This window comes from Fusarium vanettenii (assembly GCF_000151355.1).
Source record: "Fusarium vanettenii 77-13-4 chromosome 9 genomic scaffold NECHAsca_27_chr9_1_0, whole genome shotgun sequence".
Classification (NCBI taxonomy): Eukaryota; Fungi; Ascomycota; class Sordariomycetes; order Hypocreales; family Nectriaceae; genus Fusarium; species Fusarium vanettenii.
The window spans coordinates 128,682-151,002 of NW_003315858.1; the positions used below are offsets into that span (position 1 = coordinate 128,682).

At 49.6% G+C, this 22,321-nt stretch overlaps 5 protein-coding genes across 5 annotated transcripts; 2 read left to right on the plus strand and 3 right to left on the minus strand.

Annotated features, from left to right (window-relative positions):
- Window positions 1-764: 764 nt before the first annotated feature.
- NECHADRAFT_95927 (uncharacterized protein) lies at window positions 765-4,812 on the plus strand (the record flags this gene model as incomplete). Its single annotated transcript, XM_003043655.1, has 2 exons — window positions 765-792; window positions 1,079-4,812. The coding sequence occupies 2 exons, from the start codon at window positions 765-767 to the stop codon at window positions 4,810-4,812; spliced, it is 3,762 nt and encodes a 1,253-aa protein (XP_003043701.1).
- A 97-nt stretch (window positions 4,813-4,909) lies between these two features.
- Window positions 4,910-7,103, minus strand: NECHADRAFT_71510 (uncharacterized protein). Its single transcript, XM_003043781.1, has 5 exons — window positions 6,862-7,103; window positions 6,450-6,803; window positions 6,348-6,401; window positions 5,902-6,296; window positions 4,910-5,852 (listed from the first exon to the last, which is right to left on the minus strand). The coding sequence occupies exons 1-5, from the start codon at window positions 7,029-7,031 to the stop codon at window positions 5,074-5,076; spliced, it is 1,752 nt and encodes a 583-aa protein (XP_003043827.1). The 5' UTR covers window positions 7,032-7,103; the 3' UTR covers window positions 4,910-5,073.
- Window positions 7,104-8,776: 1,673 nt separating this feature from the next.
- NECHADRAFT_84360 (uncharacterized protein) lies at window positions 8,777-11,991 on the minus strand (the record flags this gene model as incomplete). Its single annotated transcript, XM_003043782.1, has 5 exons — window positions 8,777-9,558; window positions 9,620-10,418; window positions 10,467-11,187; window positions 11,298-11,705; window positions 11,759-11,991. 5 exons carry the CDS (start codon window positions 11,989-11,991, stop codon window positions 8,777-8,779), a joined length of 2,943 nt encoding a protein of 980 aa, XP_003043828.1.
- A 1,730-nt stretch (window positions 11,992-13,721) lies between these two features.
- NECHADRAFT_48249 (uncharacterized protein) lies at window positions 13,722-16,018 on the plus strand (the record flags this gene model as incomplete). Its single annotated transcript, XM_003043656.1, has 6 exons — window positions 13,722-13,836; window positions 13,910-14,346; window positions 14,395-14,573; window positions 14,667-15,019; window positions 15,073-15,129; window positions 15,183-16,018. 6 exons carry the CDS (start codon window positions 13,722-13,724, stop codon window positions 16,016-16,018), a joined length of 1,977 nt encoding a protein of 658 aa, XP_003043702.1.
- Window positions 16,019-16,303: 285 nt separating this feature from the next.
- NECHADRAFT_84362 (uncharacterized protein) lies at window positions 16,304-17,242 on the minus strand (the record flags this gene model as incomplete). Its single annotated transcript, XM_003043783.1, has 4 exons — window positions 16,304-16,397; window positions 16,460-16,539; window positions 16,689-16,874; window positions 16,952-17,242. 4 exons carry the CDS (start codon window positions 17,240-17,242, stop codon window positions 16,304-16,306), a joined length of 651 nt encoding a protein of 216 aa, XP_003043829.1.
- Between the last annotated feature and the right edge of the window lie 5,079 nt (window positions 17,243-22,321).

Consider the following 22,321-nt stretch of genomic DNA (forward strand, 5'->3'; position numbering starts at 1 on the left):
TCGAGTCGATCAATGGTGAATTTGGCGGCAAGAGTGGAACAAGAGATGGAAAGGAAGAAGTAGAAAACCACGCAACCATTTGGGAGGGGACGAACGGCGGACCCTGTAGCCGAGAGACTAGGCCGAGGGTAATGGTGGAGTCGAGACCTTTCCATATTGAAAGTGACGGCCGCTTGAGATGCAAGCTAGGCTGGTAAACAAACTATCAGGCCATCCGGAAGCTCAAATGCTGCCCCGATGCAACCTCTGGGCCTCTCCATGCTGGCTGATCCACATGAGCACGTATAAACTGGCCTATCAAGTTTGGTCGCTTGTAGGGGTATGCAGAATATCCGCCAGCTACTCCATTCTTGGACTCAGCTCCTCGAGCTAGGCCGCGCAGGGAGGGTAGGCGGAATCTTGGTGTGAAGCTTGATAATGATATCGGGTGCGAATGCATTAGCCCAAGGCAATCAAGCATATTTTGACAGTCAATCAGAGAATACCGACTACGGCCATTAAGACAGCTCATTTTCATCGACTGGCGTCCAAGTCCAATTGTGTGATTAAGCTACCTACTTGAGAGGGTTCCACCTTGCTTCAAGCATGAAAGGAATGGTGGCTGATGAGACACAGCCTCCAAACGACATGTCAAGCAAACACCTACGTCAAGATCAAAGTGAGATCTACTCACTACTAGTAGTTTTTACACAATTACTTAGAATTAGAAGCTCTACGTAAAGGACACTATCCTACTCATCTCATTTGGCCAGCTGTTCACTACAATGTCCAAAGAGGTGCCTAATGCTTACAGTAAGATCGCTCGGCTGATCTAGAAAACGAAGAAAAGACGTCGAATTAAAACCCGGTAAGCATTTTGCTGCAATCCTTTCTATATCAAATCCAATCCTTTTTATTAACACCATTTTCTTCACCCATCATTAGCGCTTACAAGGTCAGGGTTCTGGATTAGATAAGCCTCTATGCAACTATCCATGGCTCCATCTCACGTTTCATCATTTTCAACAATCCCAACCTCATTCCCACAACAAGCCCCAGATGCAGCTCACAGAACCTGATCACGACCACTCGTTTGCAGATGAGGACACAGTGGCAGCCGCAGGAGAATGGCTCGTGAGCCTGTGCGGCAGAGATGACAGCTTTGACACCACCCGAGCCTTGACACAGCTTGAACAGGCAAAATTCGATGAATTCTTCACCCTGCACGAACATTCACCAGTTTTCAAGCCTTATCACGTTGAAGGGGTACGAAAATGTCTAAGAAAGAGGTGGAAGCCTGACTATCAACTTGCGCGTTCGCTTCTAGACAAGGACGACACTGGTAATCTCTTCGCGGAAGAGACTGATATCCTGCAGGTCGCCATCCAGGTGGCTCGAATTGAACCTGGCTGGCTTGGCAACTCCCCAAAAGAGTCATGTCCTGAGCTCATTGAGATGGTGGAACTGCTGATCAGCCATGGCGCGTCACCCAGCTGCCTAGATGGTGATGGGAATTCGGCTTTGTCCTACGCCTGCATTCTAGGCTATCCTGAGCTGTTTCACTTTCTTGTTTCCGCTGGGGCACTGCTCTCGACTATGCACCCAAGAAGACTCCCTGAGCAGCTCGGGAAACCAGACGATTCGCTAAACCAACAAGACAACAATGTCAATCTACTTCAGGTCACCCTTGACGCCCTCATTTCTCCCCAACATATTGTCGACATGACTTGGGTTGGCTGGCCGCCTGGAGTAAACTACGATCGGCCATTGTGGGAATCTGACCTTGACAGTACTTGGGGCGGCATCATCCTTCATCTTTTGAAAGCCGGGCTTTCGTATGCCAAGGACGATCCTGGGCTCATCATGCTTCTTCACATTGCCTGTTATGAGGGTGAACTGGGATATGTCGAGCAGCTTCTGGAATTTGACGTCGTCACCAATGTCGCAGGACCCAGGATGGTGGATGGCGGACAAGGGAAAGGCAGCTCATACGGAACAGCTCTACATGCTGCGGCCGCTAATAAGCAGCTCTCTTCCGCCAAGCTGTTGGTGGCACACGGTGAAAGTCCACGTACGCGTGCGCCGTGCATATCCAGGTACGACAGATCGACCGAAGACATAACCCCAACTGAGATCGCCCTGTCGATGTCACGATATCAGGACGATGATACGGAGACACTTTTTACCTTCTTGGAGGGCCTTATGCAGCATGAGCAAGGGCTTGAGGATTCAGACCATCAGAAAATCTTGTTGTTTTGTGCCAGACATAACCACATAGACTTTGTGACGAGTCTCCTTCAACGTGGGGTTCTGCCAGAAAAAGTACCCTCCAATGTTGGGAGTGCTCAAATGGCACAGCTCCTAATCTCACATGGCGCCTCTATCGACGCTGCAGCGGTACAGAAGAAGGCCTTGAATGCTGGCAAGTTGTCGTTGCTGCGATGGTGTGTCGACGAGTATGGTTCGCAGCTCGTCTCAGATCCAGAGACTTGGGGCAACATGGGATATCGCATGCTCAATTGCGGCCTCATGTACTTGGAGAACATCAAATACCTGGCTTCGGAGTATCCCGGATCTCATATAGATGCGGTACTTGTTGCCAATCTATCGCTTGGAGACGAGGATCCAAAACCCACGCCAACCAGTTGGCTGCATATGGCCGCCCTCCGAGACAATATTTGGGCATTGGAGATGCTTCTCAAGGCTGGTGCTGATCCTACATGCCCGGGCCTTACAGTTGACGTATCAACAGCAATACGTCAGAGCAGGCAGTACAAGTACCGGAGTATTCCTGAAAGACTCAAGGTGATTCAGATGCTGGAAAGCTACAACTGCAAGGATGGAGATTGGCGATTGCCCTCCTACGAGGAACTCAAGGTCCTCCTAGCTGACACTACCGCGAAACAAAAGCTTTCCTGGGAAGAACGGTTGGAGGACCTGGTCGAGTCTCAACAGGCACTCCCTTTTGCACCAACGCAGCAGAACTCAGCATCAGTGTCCACGGCTTCTGTGGCGGCCTCCTCGGAGTTTGCATATCGTCCATTACACAACAAGAGCGCCATCCGACTTCTGGAGTTGTTTCCCTCAGACAATAGGGCAGAACCTCTGCTGGGTCGTCTAATCGAGAGCGACCTCACTCTCCAGCCAGACTACGAGGCAGTATCATATGTCTGGGGAGACACCAACATCAACGACTGCATTGAGCTGGACGAACAAGCCGTCTCTATCACTGCTAATCTCCACTCTGCACTTGTACATATTCGTGATGCAAGCGATGTTAGGACACTATGGGTCGATGCCCTCTGCATTGATCAGTCAACTCATGCTGAGCGCAACCAGCAAGTGACCATCATGGGAGATATCTACAAGTCTGCCCGCCAAGTCTTGGTTTGGCTGGGTGAGGCTGCCGACGATTCCCATCTGGTGTTTGAATATCTCAAAGACGATGCGAACAACACGTTCCCCAACTTACCAAGACCTCCAGCGCAATACCGCCAAGCCTGGAAGGCCTTGGTCAGGCGCCCTTGGTTCTTCCGCACTTGGGTTATTCAAGAAGTGGCTCTTAGCCGCAAAGCCATCATTATGTGTGGGGAGGAGTCGGCTCCCTGGAAGGACTTAGGATCTGGCCATCGTGCTGATATCTCTGGTGGAGCTTTAGGGCTGTCCAGTGTTTCAAGCGCCCCGGGCTACAAGGCAGATCATCCCTTTGTAGGGTTTGATAACGATAGCCACGTCTGGAGACTCCGCATGCTGAGACCTGGGAGCCACCCTGCAGAGGTTGTACAATACAGCCGTGCATGTCAATCGAGCGAAGTCCGGGACAGAGTGTATGGTCTCCTGGGCCTATTTGATCCTGGCTTCATGGCTGTGGATTATGACTTGCCAGTCGAGGACATATTCCGCCAGTTCACCGAGGCTGCGATTCGACGAACTGGAGACCTTGGCATCTTGAAATGGTTCGGTGTTGGACCTCTCTCCAAGTCTTTACCATCCTGGGTCCCTGACTTCACCGACACTGTAACGGTAGGAACCCTTCCACAGCGCCGCTGGTACCATTCTTACCAAGATGGAGGTGAAGACGGCTATTCCTATCGCACAGCAGATGGAACACGATCCAAGGTTAGCCCCAGTGACGTTACAGGAAATGTCCTCCCAGGACTAGCGTTCCGTCCAGATGGCTTGCTCGCTATCAAGGGAAAGATTATTGACACAATCCGCGCCATCGGCCCTGAGCTCTCTGCCGGCACGACGTTTGCACCTGGAACAGAATCTTTTGCTCGTATCATGAAGGAATGGGAATCGCTGGCCGCAACTCTCACCACTGAATGGAACACCTCACTTGCGTCATCTGTATCAACAGCCTTCGCAGCCACGATATCAGCCGCTCAACCAGTAGAGCTGCGAAGTGTTGATGTTGGATTCGTCCAATGGTACCGTCACAACGGTTCAGGCGTACTCGAAGCAGCGGATCCAGCGCTGTTCATACGGGAGCACGAATTCTATCTCTGGTGGCTAGGTGTCGGAAAGGAAAAGGAACGTAAAGGTAATTACAACTTGGGTTATGAGTTCAGTGAGTTTGCCGACAAGATGGAGCTTGCCTGCTACGGTCGATGCTTCTTTACCACTGAAAAGGGAAATATGGGATTAGCCGGTCCGCAAGCCCATGTGGGCGATCAAATCGTCTACCTTCCTGGAGGAGATCAGGCTTTTGTGTTGCGCCGACGGGATGATGGGGGATGGACCATGGCACACGATTGTTACTTGCATGGATTGGATCCTTACGCATTGTTTAACGATGAAGAACATCTTGTGGAGGAGTTTTTGATTCACTAGCCGGTCGCTATTACCATGATATCTTGATAATGGCATTTTTTCTTTTTCTTCCAATTGATGCTCCTGCTTAAGGACCCCGTGATGATCAAAGACAAATGTTATAATGACAGTTGATTTATGATACGGCGTTTCGTTACTCGTAACCGCTAATAGCTTTCAATGCGCACATCTTTTGTTCTTACAATTTCAATCTCACCTCCTCCATTCCTCTGCATCCATCCAGTAATGTTCCTCAAAGAACGACGCCAACACACCATCTCACTAACCCTCCTTGTGACTTGTTCCTGGGGCCTCCTCCTTATTGGCTGCACGGCTAGCATGGCCGCCGTCGTTGGTAAAGCCCGAGTTCCTGTGCAGCGTGTCGTCCTCACTCACAACCGCCGCTGTCTCAAGGTCGGTACCAGCCTGCTTGCGGATTCTGGACATCTCCTCGGGAGGAGGTGGCGTCCACTTGGCACTCTTCATAGGATTGACGCGCTCAAGGTACATGGTGTCGATCTCCTCGAGTGTGCGGCCCTGGCCTTCAATGACGAAGAAGTAGACCAACAAGCCACCAAGAACGTTGCAGCCTGCAAAGACATAACCGTAACGGAAATCGATATCCTTTGTAATGAATGGCGTGAAGAAGGCCAGAAGGAAATTCCAAAGCCAGTTACTGGCAGTCGACAAGGCCATTCCCTTTGCACGGTAGCGAGAGGGAAAGATCTCGGCCATGATTGTCCAAATCATGGGTCCCCAGGTGGTAGCGAACCCAAGGATAAAGAGACAAGCCATGACAATCATGGCAATTCCGGCACTTTGTGTATTCTGCGGTGTCGTTCGATCCAGGGCAAAGTGACCAACTGAGGCAAAGATGAGGAAACAAATGAACATCCAGACACTGCCAGCAATCAGAGACTTGCGGCGACCGTAGTGCTCGACAAGGTATAGACCGATGAAGGTGACAACAAAGTTGATGGTGTTGAGAATGATCTGAGTCTTGTAGCTGCTGATGCTGACAGATTGAAAGATGGTGGTGCCGTAGTAGAAAAAGTAGTTGGCTGAAGTGCAAGTTAGTATTGAGCAGATGCCAAAGGGGAAATGACTTACCTCCAGTGAGTTGTTGAAACATTTGAAGCGACATACCGATGAAGATGCGGTATGCCATTCGTGGTGCCTTGAACATGGCAACAAATTCGGAGACAGGGTTGGACTTTTCCTTGATCAACTTTTCAGCCTGCAACTTGGACTCGATCTCCTCCATTTGAGTGTGAATGGCCCAATGATTGGGTGTGGCGCCATAGATCCTGCAGAGGGTCTCTTGAGCGCGGTCGACATGGCCACGTCTGTAATCAAATCGAGGAGTCTCGGGGAAGAGTAGGATTCCGAGGCCAAGAGTCAAGGTAAAGACCCAACCGATGCCGATGACGATTCTCCAGGAAGCAGAGCTGTTTCTCTGATGGGTGACCGTGCCGTAATTAAAGCAGGCTGCCAAGAAAATGCCACTATGTAGGTGTTAGCAGAGTTGCTACCACGTTCTCACAATGGGCTCTTACAGTGTGATGAAAAGTTGGTACGTGCAAACCATGGCACCACGGATCCAAGGAGGGCTTTCATCATGTTAGCAATAAGCCTTGGAATATCCAAGGGACACTTACGCGCTTTCAGCCTGGAACATGGGAACCAGCAGTGAGAGAGCGCCCACGCCAAGTCCAGCGACAAATCTTCCCATCATAATCTGAACCCAGTCACGATTTGAAGAAATCTGGATGATGAAGCCGACGCTGATAATAAGACTCCAGAAGGAGATGCTGTACTTGCGACCAATACGATCCGCAATCGGGGCAGCAATCAGTGCACCAATGAGCGTTCCAATGGAAAGAAGGGCAACGATGAGGCCGGAACGGACTGTGCTAAAGACATGTTCGCCTTTGCTGTTGGTCTGACCGAAGCGATCAAGGAAATCGGGCATCTCAAGGAAGCCAGAGATCTGACCAGTATCATAACCGAACCTAGGGAACAGGTTAGTAAAGACTGCCATCTCTCGACTCAGCGATAATTATCACTCACAAGAGTCCACCCATAGAAACAAACAATGCCAAGAGCAAAGACCTTCCAGTGATGCGAGGCAAAGGCGAGTAGTCGAGCCCAACTAAGGAGCGACGAGCACCCGCCTTCTTGCCCTCTTCAGAAGTTGCATCTTGGCCTTCAAAGTGAACAGTGAGGAAAGACGGTGCCATGATTGGCAATCGTCTGTGTATAACAATGTGTATAATTCAGATGAGTATGAGTAGTAGTTGATTGTATGAAAGATGTCGTTGTGATCCAAAACTCCAAGTTCGTGATGATCTCCCGGAGGTGACCTTAAGTATCTCCCCAAACCTCCCCGTACCGCGGCTCACTTAAACCGGCCATGATGTCAAGCTCGAACTTCCAACCAATGATTGCAAGTTACTGACGGCTTCGTAGCGTAGTATTCGAGAATTTGGCTCCAGACTTGGGAATCGGTCCGTCCTTAGAGTCAGGTGGCCATGCGTGGAGTTGTGTCATCATCTGCCAACAGAGTTAGCCTCACTTGGGGCTCTGGGGGGCTGATTACTCCAGCCTTTAGGGTGAAGAAATCGAGGGGCAGATGACGTTTGGGGCGCCACCCCAGATACGAGTGGCCGGACCATTCGGAGGTCGCTGATACTCACGAAGAGTTTTGGTGGAGGTTCCGAGAGATCCGGTTCAAACAGGGCCATCGGTTGACAGAAAAATTGGGACGGCCATTTGACCTGGCTTTGTAATTTGAAGAGAATCATTTCGAAATTAATTAAACGTTTCTTTCCAAGGAAAGAGGATCAATTGAGCTGGACAATGGTGCAATGCAGTTGAGAGAGTCCGCACGCGTTATCCATGCATGTGTCTTGCTACACCATGGAATGACAATTCTGTGTATCGTGGACCAGTTTACTTCACCGTTTGGCCCCATCGCCGATCTCTACGACAATGGTAACGGTGGAAAAAATTCTTTGTCATGACGCCGAGGCTGCAAATGTATGACGCCGGCGTTAGGGAAAGTTAGAGAGCCCGTAAAGTACTGTACCACCTGGCCGGAATTGGCTGGCGTGACATGCAAACAAAGCAAACAAATAGAGATCAGAACATAATCTGTCGAGCCAAATGGAACTGAAAGAGCGAGATCTTTCCCCAGTAGTAATGAAAATGGATTTTCCCCGTTCAACGGGTTCCCCGGGACCTTTTTATCGGCCCTTTATGTCAAATACTGCAGCAGCTGACGAGTACCGAGAAGCCGGATTTCCGGTTTTTAGCCTACCACCACTTGTCGGAGCGTTGAACTTCCCCGGATTTTGGACGACGTCATACGAACTCTATCAAGCAGACCACGCCGTGAGAACTCAACGTTAGCGCCCACCAAGAAACACAATTCACGCCACAACGATCTGGAGACACGTGGTTCATGACCGAGTTTCGGCCGACAGATGTATTCGTCTCTTGTTCGAGTTCGAGTTCGAGTACTGTGGTGCTGTACACAAACGGTCCAACTACGAGCGAGACAGCCAATCGCAGCCCGTCCTTGCTGGGTCAGATCATGTTACCAGACATTTCGCGCCACTGTTATTGTGAATGCTCTGCTCGTATGGTAATGCAGCGCCAAGCTCTCACCTTCATGTAGTTGAAAAGACTGTAGGAGTAGCCAATGACACTACTCCATGTTGTCGTGAAACCTGCATGTCTTGGCACTTCTTGGCCTGTAACTAGCGGCGGATCAACAGGGTAAGCTGAAGAAAGAGGCGGCTTTCACCCATACCCTGAATAAGTAGGTCGAGATAACTAGTTGAAGATGGTCGATGGCGGATAGCATAACGCCCAGATGTGGTACGTTGATGTATATACCTCAACCGTTTGTCTACCAGGCTGATCATAACAAATGGAAAAGAGCAAGAAGAATAAAAAGAGATAAAAAAAATAACTGCCGTACCTACCATATCTCATCATCGTCATCCCCCACCAAGCTTCTGGTTGCTTCAGCCCTGAGACCCTTCTGACTCTTTAATCTCGCTAGTTCTAATTCTAGCTCTAATCGCCGCACCTCATTACCCTCATCCTCATCGAGGTCGTCATCAAGGTCATACCCTCGAGTCTGTGCCAAGCCCGCATGATACGGATTCGTTCCACGGCGCACCGGCAGGCGTTTCCCCGCCCGACCGCTCTCCTGCCCCAAGTGCTTGGCAAAGGGCCCCGGATCGTCGTCTTGGCGAAGATCCTCTCGCCCAGCAAGAATACTATATGCATCTTCTTCCTCCTGAAAGCCGTGAATGTCGCGGACGTAGTCGTCGAAATGGTCAGACGTTCGTGCGACAAACTTAAAATGGGCAGCCTTGAGGAAAGGTCGTTCGAGCTCTGTGCTCCGCCCAGCGTCATAAAAGTCCCACTTCGCCATTGCTATGGCCGTTTGGAATGCATTTTTAATCTGCCTGCCGTTCCATCTTCGGGACGGCTTGCCCTTGTTCAGCTCCCAGTGTTGGTCGACGAATTGCCGGATCTTGTCCTCTTCAACGTCGACTTCAACGTCGATATACGTGCCTATGGCTTTTAGGCGCGAGATATTCTTCTCCCAGATCTCCTTGGTCGATGATTGGTCGAGTTTCGGATAGTAGAGACTGACATGGATCCGAGACCTGAAGGCTTCATCAAATTCACCGACCCTATTTGTTGTGAGGATGATGATCTCTGAATAGTACTCTAGCACTCGCAAGAAAACTAGCATAGTAGTTAGAGAAAGAAAGGCATTAACGTTTGTTTTATGTTTGCACAAACTTACCAGAAACCAAAGTGTTCCTTTCAATATCTCCCTTCTCTCGCTTCGCCAAGAAAATCTCGGCCTCATCCAGTAGTAGTACACATTTCCACTTCTGGGCCAAAGTACAGAACGATTCAAGTGATTGCTCTGCTTGCCTCGCGTTGGTGCCGATCTTACCGCAAGTAATTGACACTAGGGGTCTCTTCAACTCGGCGGCTACACACTCGGCTGTTGACGTCTTGCCAACTCCTGGGGGGCCATGAAAAAGGATGATAAGTCCTTTCCCCTTGCCTGCGACAACGTCCATAGACAATCCTTCTGCAATCTCGCCTAGGCCGGCGGGGCTCTGCTCGGGTGATCGGATATGGTTCTTGATCAAGGCCCGAAGAAGTTTTCCATGGCCATTCGGTAACACCAAGTCCTCGAAGTTTGGGGTGAGAAATCGGGGCGGTATGTCACAGAGACAATCTATATCCAGTGCAAGCCACTTGTGGTCGACAAAGGAATACCCATACAGACGTTGCGGAAGCAATTTGAGACGCTCGTCAGAAAAGACATGTCCTCCAAGGGATTGAAAGGAAAGCAGATCAGTAGATTGCAGGAAGTCGGTCCGGCAGTCTGCCTCAAACTGCGAGTCGTCGACGACGTCGGTGACCCAGTTGTCGTCTTGCTTCTTTGGCAATGGATCGAAGGTCTCTCGGGAGTCAGACTGGGTAGGGTCGAAGAGAATGCCACCACCGAGTTTCAGGTTCCACTTAAACATGCTGCTCTTGAAGTGTTCGACCCCGGACCTCTGGTCGACCATCACTTCACCATGCACCTGCGCCAGTTGTCAGAAATGACCATCCAGATTGGAAAGCCCACATACCTCCGCTTCATTTATCACAAAATTGTTAAATGGTAGCGCAGTTAGATTCGATTCTCGAATAGTACGTCCATCGTACCTCCTGTGGGCTCCCGGCGCGAGCTTAATGAACTGTTCTCCTCTCGTAAGGAGCATTTCTTGAATTTTATGATCCTCCGGATGGAGAAGACTAGGGTAGAGTGGCAGTGAATGAATGGGGCGCGTGCCCTTGTATCGCTGAATAACAAACCTCTTCGGTCTTGGGCCCAGCCGAAAACCGTCGAAGTCTATATAGAAGCAATCAATGAGGAAACTAGTAGTCTCAAGATCAGATGACTTGATGATTTCGCGACACGTTTCTTCGGTCTCGGACTCGGGTTCCCAATTCCGATCGCGAACGGGATCGAAGGAGCATTTCTTGCCAGAGTCAAAACATACTCTGCCGCCGGTGACGTGAAGGATTCGAACGGCCTGGTATCGGATCTTGCCGTCTTCAGTGACAGAGCGATATGCAACACTGCCTGGTCTAAACAGCTGCCATAGATGCTCAAAGGCGACTGCCTTCAGGGTCTTGTTGGATATCTGACGCTTGATTTCGAAGATTTCCGCCATATCCCTATCCATGAACTCTAACAGACAACGAAACTCATCTCTTTGTCGTTTGGCGCGATCGATTGTAGCCTTTACGACCTCTGTTGCCGTATCTGATTGCTCGTCATCTCTTCTGGCGACTGCGTTGTCATTCCTGTAGCCAATCTTTTGGGTATCACACTCCAGGTGAATGTTAGCCTCAGTTTCGGCCTCCTCGTGGGCTAATTCAAGCTCTTTGAAGAATTGTTTATCTCGGCCTCATACCAAACCAGATACTTGAATGGACGGACAAGAACATTTTGAGCCTCGGCGAGGTTTACCCCAATGCACTGCCCGATGGCATCCAGGAGGAAGGGGGAGTTGAGAGCAAGTCTGTACGGTACATCCAATTGCTTAGATTCATTGGCAACTGAATCCACTGTTGTCTTTTTGGCTGCGCTCGCTTTCACGGCAATTGGTCGTTTTCTTCGAAGATTAGTCTCGACACATGCTTTTGAAGAGACAAGGAGGACGCTCTGGCGAGGGTCGATCTTGCCCTCTTTCTTGACTTGTCGCCATTCCTCAGGAGCAACCCTTGTGATTTTGACTTCTTGGATCCATTCTGGGGAGGGCATCTTCCTTTCTGAATCTGCGTCGTCATCTGCTCTTGTATGGGCGCTTTTCTCACTCCCACTAGACATATACTGTCAGCAATGTCTCCAGCGGAACTGGGCAAGGTCACATACCCAAGCTGAGATGGTGGGGACGGGGATAGTGTTTCTTTTCCTAAATCACTGGACTCTTTGGTAGGCTGTCGAGGGCCTCTGAGCAAAGTGATATCACTGTCATGTTGACGAAGAGGAATGGCAGGTCTGTGGCCACAACGCTCGCAAGCATTGAAAGCGGGAGTTTCGGCATCGCCTATGCTGACGTGCCCTGTTGGAGCGACAGAGGGAAGTTGGGCATCTGTAAAGGACATGTTTTAATGAAGATGATGGCAATGGCCATAATTGACCCGAGGATCATTCGATGTGAGTAAAGTTTTAGCCAGCTTCCACACTTTACTGGAACTGAGCAGGTACTTTATTCTTCAAAGGACAAGGCTACAGAAGCTGAGCGGACTTAAAAAAGAGCCTCAACTTGGATTCCATGCTCCAAGCCTCCACCGGCGCTCAACAGCAATCATGGTCAGTTTACCCCTCTTTCTCATACTCGATACACGTGTCCCTTCACAGCCACTGTTAGAAACGCTTTTGTAATTTGAAATCCCACCGTCACCTGCTGTGGCTTTCTGACCTCTAGGCTTTACCAGTAAGGAGGTATAGAGAGAAGACTGCCGATCCATTGCCGTTCTAGGCCTTATGGAAGGCCTCATCAACGCCGCCTTGCTCGACTAGCTGAAGGCATTGCCGCCCTCAGCCCCCCTTCGGCTAGAGTAAACGACGACGGCCACAGAGCTTTAAAAAAGCCACGATGGGGTAACTGAGTGAGTTCCGTTGGCTCTCACACGAGCGGGGCCAGACTAACAGCGACGAGCCAAATGCCAAATGGTGGTGTGGCTTACACTGCCTCCTCGATTACCTGGCTCAAACGTCTGCCTTTCCTATTCGTGCTGATATTCAACTTCGTACATTGAATTGCATGACTTTTCTCCTCACAGCTGTGTTTTGTTGAGCCGGGGCTCCTCAACTGCACGACCACGTCTCCTGCACGTTGGTTATGGTTGGTCACGGTGGGCACCCGAAAGATACACAAAATGACTGCCAAGTCCCTGAGGCGAGAAGAGGTCCAGCCGCAATTCTCAGCTTACCTGCAAGTGAAACCAAAGAGGGTACAGTGCTTGCTCCGAATTACCTATCCCATGTCATGGGGGGCCGGCCCGGCCTTGCAGATGACTTCGCCCAGCTACATAAGCTCGAGATCCTTGCTGGAACTTTTCACGACTGCCTCCAAGGTGTATTTACGACCAACGCCATGCAGTTTGCGACTTGGTGTAGCCACAAAAGATCTGTCAATAATCACGAATTGACGCGACAAGGGGGTGCAAGGCATGGCGCATTAGTGTCGTTGCACAACGCAAATTTCAAGGCAGGCTGACACGGTTTGAATCTAGGCAAGTCGGTTATTCTATCATTGTGATAGCCTGACTCTCGATGTTTCCAATCATCATTCTTCTCCGTCATTTCCTGCGCGCAGAGCAACGTTTGCACTCTCGCTTCGGATTCCCCTTTGCAGTCACTGGTGCAGAAGTTCCCCGAATAGTAGCAGTGAGGAGGCGTCACCCTCTGCACATTTCCGGGAATTACAATGACAAGTCACCGTACGGTAGCGCAGGTGAAACGCCCACGAATTCGGTGAGGGGCTACTGACCAAAACCTGGGGGCTGAGCGGACTTGGCAGACTGTATCGACTACCACCTGTCTGCCTAGGCTAGTACGCTGAAAGGGTGAGGCCAGCCACCTCCAGGACGCGGATGGCAGATGAATATGAAGAGAGATGTTGAACCGAGGTTAATATATCATGGCGTTGGTTTCATGACGGGCCCTAGGCGAGACTTCAAGAATACTGCGTTTCACAAACCTCAATCTCGACACAGCAGATTTCTTTCTTGAACACTGAGCTTCATGGGACTAGTCAAGTGCTTTACCGCACACCTAGTCAGTCAGTCCGGAACCCGTGTCATATACTACAGCTCAAAACGAGTTAAAAATGTCCACTTCGACTAGTCGCCTGGGCGCCGTCTTGGACACATATTTCCATAAACGACTGGAACGCAGTATTCATCCCGCTATCGCAGCTGCGAGAGATAAGAGCGACGCCACGAGTGCATTCTGAAAGCCCTTCAGCAATGACCAACCAGCAGCATCTTCAGATGCTGTAGTAGTGGGGCTGCAGAGAGAGGGTGTCTCAGCCTTGGCACCCACATATGACCATCAGGATGACCACGTTTCTCTGTATGATATTCCATAACCCCTTACCCTTTACTGGCCTAACATATAGTAGTGAAGAAATATACAGGGACGCCGAACGAGAAAAACAAAGGTTTAAAACAGCCATGGAAGAGTACGAAAACACCACTCAAGGGTCAAAATTCAAAACAGAAGTGACGGACAAGTGCGTCCATACCTGGAACGACGCCTTAACCGAGGTTCAACGCGCAGAAGAGACCTATTATGATGCATCCGGTATGTGGGGCAAGATTCGAAAGGGCCTCCGCAGCCTTGGACGGAATAGCAAGGCGTTTGAAGCTTGGGCGAGTCTGCTGCCTTCCGGATCTGAGTACTTCTCGGTGCTGTTCGGAGGTTTCAGACTTATCTTCAGGGTGTGTACAGCCGTCTTTCATTGCAATTGATGCGATTAATCTCTAACGGTATTTGTCTAGGCTGCCGCACGTTTACACGATCTAAGATCTGATATTTGCGATGCCCTGGCTGAGATTCCAGCTCTGCTTCAATGCACACATGTAGCCCTGGGCATCTTCAAACGATCCAAGGAACTCCATCAAGCAAGTGCGGCACTCTACTCCGCCATAATAGCAGCTCTTCACCACATCGTTGTCTGGTATAGGGAGAAAGCAATGAGTACTTGTTCAATCCACCTAGTCGTTGTAACCCGAGCAAAAGCTAATTAAGGACTAGAAACTCTCTTCAAAAGCATCTTTCAGCAGGATTCCTACGCCAGCCAGCTGGACGGCCTTCTCGACGAGGTCCGCCAGCTGGCCGATCGTTTCAACAGCGCCGCCTGCCTGTGCAGTTATGAGAGAATTCAAACCATATCCCAAACGGTGCAGGCACAAAGCATCCAAGAGAGAGAAAACCAAAAGGAGCTCGTTGGATACCTTGAAAAATCTAGCGACGAGTTCCAGCATTTTAAAGCCGAATTTCAGTCGAAGGCGGGCGATTTACAGGTTGGACTGGGACGAGTGGAGTGGCAGGTAACGAATATCAGTAACATCCTGGCCCGGTTCTTGAGTAGTGACTCAAGAATGAATCCGAGGACACAAGATAGTAAGTTGGACATCCTAAACTATTGATGTGCGATTGTTTTGATCATCGAACAGTAAGAGGTCCAAATCTTCCCATCCGCAGAGCAAAGTCCGAGACGAAGCTCGCACAAGGTACTCTTTACTAATCTTCCTATCATCTCTGAAACTGACTTAATATATGCTAGACATCTGCCGCGTGCGAGAGGGCCTCATGTCTGAGTTTGACTATGACAGCTCCGTGATCCAAACTGACATCGCCGCTAACCTACACGGGGTATGGCAAATTCCACGACCCGACCAAGACCGTCTCGTTGCCGCCATGCAGTCCCGAAAGCTTCAGAGCTGGATCACCAAGGCCACATCGTCCGCCATGTTCCTCAACTTCAATGCGCCTCGGAACCAAAAGTCAACATCTTTCATTGCAGCGAAACTGATCGATTCAATCCAGGCCTCTGTGCTCAAAGAGCAAGATCACACAAGCTCCGTGCTGGTGGTTTCTTTTTTCTGCGGTTCACATTCGCGGCCCAACGATCCCGACTTTGGTGCCGACGGCATGATGCGAAGTTTGATAATCCAGCTGCTCCTCTCGTACCCGGGTTTCAGCCCACACATCATCCGCCGGATCCAAGCAGCGAATCTCGTCAGCATCACAGACCTCTGCGAAATATTTCACCTGCTCATAGGCCAGCTCCCGCACCACAGAATGGTATTCTGCATCCTCGACGGCGTGACCGTATTCGAAGAAAGCAAGTCCCTGCGCGAGGAAAGCGAGATTTTGATCAAGGAGCTAATGGAAGTTTTGAGATGGACGGCGGAGTATGGATGTTGTTTCAAGTTGCTATTGACGAGTCCGTGGAATAGTCGGATCTTGTATAGGTATTTACCTGATCCTGAGAATGATTCGGTTTGGTTGCCGACAAAGGTTCCCTCTCAGGGGGGTTTTACTTTGGGGAAATGGGAGGGGAGTGTTGGAGTGGATCTTGATAAGTTGCAGATTATTAAGGATGCCTATCCATTATGATCGTGGTTTTTGGTCGTTAAGTCTCAACCATCTATAGAGGAATGAACTAACACTGGGTCAAGCACCTCGAATTACCAAAGGGAGCAAAGAGCCACCGAATTTCTCGATTAATCTTCTTCATCTGTGAAGCCCAGTCCAATCTGGTACCCTAGTGATTACAGCCAGTTCTTCCCAACTTCCGTCACACAAACAAGCAGCCTACAGGTCCTACGGACTTAACATCCTTCAGCAACGTCCAATTATAGCACATGTGCCCAAGGAATTTCCCAGTAGACCTTCTTTCTGCTAGACCTGAGACACCTGCGTAACAGGCTGTTCAACTCCAGCCCCGCGTGGTTCATTAACCGGTCTTCCGTAGTCGTTTTCTTGAGAGTCACGGCTTGGGTACAACCAAAGTTAGTTCAAGCTCCACATATAAATCAGTCTGTATTTTCAACTTACCCCAAGTGTTTCTTGGCCTGGTGTTTGAACTCGGCGGTTGTCTCCTTGACTTTGATGTACCTGTGGAAGACGTATATTCCCTAATAGTACTCATGTCAGTGGTCATCCGAAGGTCAAGGTAAACAACGACTTGAGAGAAGCAGTGAGTGTGAAAGGTTGTGGTGGTTGTAGGTAGAAAATGGCTCTTTTCATAGAGAGCAAAAGGAGTGTGTAAAGGAGTAAAACTTACCAGAATCCCACTAAGTAGGTACGCAAACCAAGCAATGAAAGAGAATGCAAGGACTGTTCTCCACTGTCCGCATCCTGCTCTGCCGACGTTGACAACTCCAGGGCGACCAACACGCCAGTACCTGCCCCAGTAGTAACCCCAGTAGGTACGATACCACGTGGAGGAGCATGTGTTGGTCCCGGATTTCTATGAATCGCGATCACAGTTAGCAATCAACGTTGTTCAAACAAAGTAACACGATTATTGTATGAGAGGGGCCATACAGTCTGGAGCAGGCAATACGCCACAAGCCACATGATGAACAAGATAAAGTCACATGGGAAACTCAGGAATAGGTTTCTGAAAGGCGGGCACAGCAGGAACGAGTAGACGATGGACATGCCCGCCACGACCATTGCATAGACTAGGCGGCCATCTTCATGAACCTGAGCGATGGTGAGGACATAGCTGAACCGGGCGAGGATGCCGATGACGATGGTAGCGCAGGCAATTTGACCCAGGCGAAGAATCACCGAACAGACTTTGTGAGTTGTCCCGGTCTTTTCTTCCGGCATTTTGGAGGTAATTCGTGCTAAGTTGAGTTCTGAGAGAATGGTATAACAATGGTGTTTGTAAATCTGATCTCGAAACCGATGGTTTGGAAATGGATGTCAGAGTTCCCCTGTCTTACCCAGGAACGCTCTGGAGTTTATATGCCCGGCAGGTGGGCAGACTTAACGTTCAATCTTGCCATGAGCCGAACTTGGCAACAGGTTGGTCAGCCTTAAACTTCAAGCCCGGTCTGCAGTTGAAGGTCGCCGTGCAGCCATCAAGAGGCCGTAGCCAACAACACGGGAGGGGAGTGGAGTCTTGTGTGAAAGCTAAACGGTTGCCAGCTATGAACGGGTGGGCTTCTACGGACTTGGAATCTCGCGTTATCACAGTGTATTGTTGAAAGACCGCTGTATTTCTACGCCAACTCTTCCGCAAACTAGGGTCTAAAGTCGCCAACGGAGATCCCAAGGGGGTGAGTTGAGCCCTCCCGCACTCGCGCACTCACCCTTATCTCGGTTGCTTCAAAAAAGAGTAGCATTCCATGTACATCTCCCGAGGAAAAAATTCCGCATGAAACTGTCTGTATCACAACAACTCAGGAACGTGACAGCTAGACTCTGTTTGTTGTGGTGGGACGGCCAAGGGACAACCGAAAGGGTGGTCGGCGATCACTCACAAAAGGTGCAGTGACCTCGACTCTGTGGTAAAGCAGACCATCTTCACGAGCTTTGGGTCGTCTCAGTAACAAATAAGCAACCTTGACTGGCTTGAGATTTGATAAGTGGCGTCAAAACAAGGTTTCAGACGTTGAGTTTCCCAATTATCCCCGACGACAAATCCCAGTCCCGCTGCTGTCAGCGTCACCATCTCGCGATGGTGAAAGTTACCGCCCTGCAAACATCAGCATCCATCATCCTCACTAATCCGAATGTAGCGAAAGCTGAAGAGTGACATTCTGATGTGGTGTGTTGAGATGTGGTGTCAATACGTCAAGGTTATGGCGTGGCTTTTGGATGGTTTGCGCCATGGCTGCCAGATCATGAATATTCCTTGAAAAGAGAGGGGCATGCCAAACTGTTGCGTACCGCAAACGGTTAAAATTGGCGAAGCGAGGGGGGTGTTTTTCGTACGTTCCCCTCTCAACCACAAAGATTCTGTCGGGTATTGAAAGCAGGGACAGCGTACGAAACTCGGGTTGTCCAGAACTCGGCTATTCAGTTGAGGCCTGGGCAGTGCCGCACCGCTGTAACGAAAAGCCAGACTTCATGTCTCAGCCAAGAGAAACCACTGCATCCCAATTACCTTGGTGTTCGCATCGCAAGGATGAGAACGGAACTTGTCAATTAAGTCATGGGAACGGGTTCTTCAACACGTGTTTTCAGTTACGTCTCCCTTCCCAGCTCATTCATCAGCAACCGAGGTTTGGTTCCTGAACAAACGGGGAGCAGGGAGCGGAGCCGAACCTCAATAAACTCTGTCACAGAAGACCACACAAAGAGCTCACTTTGCGTTGGAACCTTAAGCCTCATGCCAGGATTCGATGGTTCAGTGAAAGCCAACAGCTTAGCAGACGAATCAATCAAGAGAAGAGGACGGGATTCCGCCCCAGGGTGTGTGAGATTTTAAATCCGCGTGCGGCCAACAACTAAAGAGTCAGTTGTCAAATGACCTGTTAGATCTAATAACACGGGATGACTCGTTTTTTTTCCATAACTTCTCCCTTGCATGATTGCATCCCTCAGACACAGGATCTGGACCCTGTAGTCTTCCATCCCTCCGTACATCCACGGAAGAGGCCCTGGTTTCCACAGCCAATTAAACATACCGGCTTCTCGGGAAAGCATAAGCCATTCCTGTTTGATACCCGGGGGATTAGGTAATCGATTTACGCAACCCGGGGTCTCATACACGCACAGCCGGCTGTGCGTTTAATATCACGTGACTTTTGCGCACAGCCGGCTGTGCAAATAAGATTCGTTATGTAAGCCCGATACATGTGTGTGTGAGTAAGAGGGTCACCCCTTGATCAATTGAAATAGCATTGATTCACGCCATTGAGAGATGAGATGATCATATGTAGCTATAGTCATTTCAATACATTATATATGATCTATTCTCATCTGCCTAGGACCGGTGAAGAAGACATAATGCCTCTCATGACACCATAGGCGCTACGGTACGAGTGAATCACTTCATATATCATAGTATATAAAGCAGAGGCTTCTCCCTCGTAGGAAGCTGTTCATTTTCATATCAATGCAGTGCAAGATACCGTCAAGATGTCTTACTTCAACTAAAATAACGCTCAGAATGTGCCTATCTATATCTGCCCCCAAACATCAACGCAACCTGGGCTAACTTACGCCTCTAATCAGAACCAATAGTTTGTTCTTCAGCCTATTGCCAACAATCAACAGTAACCGCCGCGTGGTATGGGTCATCCAATGCAGAACCCAATGACATATTAGCATTGGTGGAATCAGCATACCTTGCCAAGTGACCCAAGGTCCCCTAATTCCCTGTATAGGCAGAACCCTCAAGCCCTGGTAGCAGCACGGAATACCGTATACGGTCCTCAAGGTGATGCCCTTCGCGAGGTACCACGGCCGGGGGGGTATCACCTTGAAGGAGAGTGGCATGTTGGGTACCTCGGTCATTAGATAACCCAACGGCAACAGCGCACTGACCCTGATGTAAATCCAGTGTGGCTAACAAACCGACCGACCTAGACCGGCCCCTTCGGTCTGTCGGTCTGGGTTCACCAAGACTCTCGGTCTGTCGGTCTAGGTCTGTCTGGGCCAGCAGCCTGGTCGGTCTTGGTCTGATTAGCTGATTCTCTTATTGGCTACCTTTGCCCTGCCCCACTTATTTTGGCACTGCGAAACTCGAACGGCCGAACAAGTGGGGATGGCACGGGTACCTGAAGGCTGAGTCGACCAATGGGACGCCTGGAAACCACTAACCTAGACCGACTCAGACCACCTAATCCGACCGGCAGCTCTGGTCTGTCGGTCTGATGAGAATGGCCGGTCGGTTGGACTGCGGTCTGAAGGTGGTCTGTTAGACGGTCTGTTAGACGGTCGGTTTGTTAGCCACACTGTGTAAATCCGATGTGGACTCGAGGCCATCTGCAGCAGATGGATCAATTCTATCGCCAACAGGCAATTGGCGTCCCGGGCGTGAATTGGCCCTCTCTAGCTGTAGGTATGACCAACTATCAACCAGCCCTTTACGCCGCAGAGATGTCGGGGATTCATGTGTGCAATGTTGATCGAAATGGCTACGTTCAGTGGATTTGGCAAGGGAGGCAGTGAGGTCACAGAATAGCTCAATGAATACATTGCTTTAGTACTTACTATATCTCTAACTACACAGCCTACTTGACCCTATATGTGAACTCGGCCACAACCCCATTAAATCGAGCCATTGGGTCACGGTATATATACTCGGAGTTTTGCCTTTCTTTTCTGATTCGAATGATATATACCACTTACCTTTCCCGTCAATACTGCAAATGTTCTTAAGGGGGTTCCCGCCACTAGAGCCCCCCCCCTTGTAATCTAACATCTCTCTTAGTAGCCTCCCAGACATGCTTGACTCCTCTGTGCCGTGAGAAAGGCTGCTCATCTATTTCTTTCTGTATCCTCTCCTCAACCCGCTTGGTCTCAGCTTTATCCCAATCAATATAACTCATCATCTCCTCCTGCCTCCAGTCCCTTGATTCCTCCTGGCAACGGGGCCCCATTTGCTTATAATCAAGGCACCATTCATATTCACGTTTTGCATATTTCTGAGGCAGCTTCATAGCCTTCCGGTACAGTTGATCGGTCTTCTGAGCTCTCCTGGTCAATGTAGCATACCAGGCCTCTCGTGCCTCTTTGTATCGTTGGAAGATAACAAGGGCATGATCACCTCGCAATGGGGACTTCTCTCTTGCACCGCCTGCAGCAACAGTTGCTGATCTAGTTACCGGAGGAGATAGTACCTGAGTTGTTGTGTGTGTTGTTGTATGTGTTGTTGTGCAGGCTATAGTCTTAGATACCATAGAGGACCCTGATGGGGATAGCGAGCGGGTCATAGAGCGAGTGGTTGAATGTGTTGTGATATGTGTTGTTGTAGAGGTTTGAGTAGGAGCCGGCAATAGATCGTCGTAACGCAAAAGGCATGCTTTAGAGTTCATCTTATGGCCTCGTATACCACACTTCGAACACTTTGGCGGTGCCTTTCGCTGTAGTGCTTTCTTAACACGTTCAGATGCATATGGCTCACGCTGTGTGCTTGTTGGTGGAAGCTTTGAACTAGCTGCTAGGCGATCAAATTGCTTGTGAGGCTCAATGATAAGCCGGGGGGTTCCTGGGCGATGGAGAAGCCAATGTGTGTGGAAATGATGTAGCAGAAGGGGTTGATCTTGCTGTAGTAAGGGCTGAATTATATGAGCATAGGGCAGACTAAGAGTCCTCATAGTGACTCCTGTACATGTAGGATATTCTCTTAATAGTCGTTGCTGTTGAGCATCAACCAGCCGCAGGGCTTCATGTGATAGCCAACCACGGATATTACTATATAGTGGCCTAGATATATCAATAGGTATGCTGGCCTGCTGCTGAGCTTGGTTTCCCTCGAGCTGGTTGAGCTGGTTTGATAGGATGAGCTTGATGATATTCTAGGCCCTAAAAAGGTTAATTGCTGAGGTCTTTATGTGAGATTTGATGAGCTGATGAATGCCCTCGGCCCGTGACGTGATGAATTGATCGAAGTGAAGGTGTTGATGAACCTAGGCCTTAATAAACTTCCCCTTATGGAGGTCTAGCCAAGTCTCTATGATGTAGCCCACCTCGTTGAGGTGGTCAGGGGTGTAGCGTTGCTTGAACTTCTCAAGCCTCTCGTTGTAGATATCCTTAGTCGTTGAGGCCATAATCTGATGCTAAGACTTGAAGAACGCATCCTACTCTTCTTGCCCTTGAGTATTGTCTTTATCTCGAGTGAATCTAGGCCTGTAATGGCTTAGGACCGCTCTATTGATATGCTATAGGCATAGCAATAAGGCTGACTCAGGGAAATAAGAAGGAGAAGAAACAGCATTCATATAAGCTAGGCAG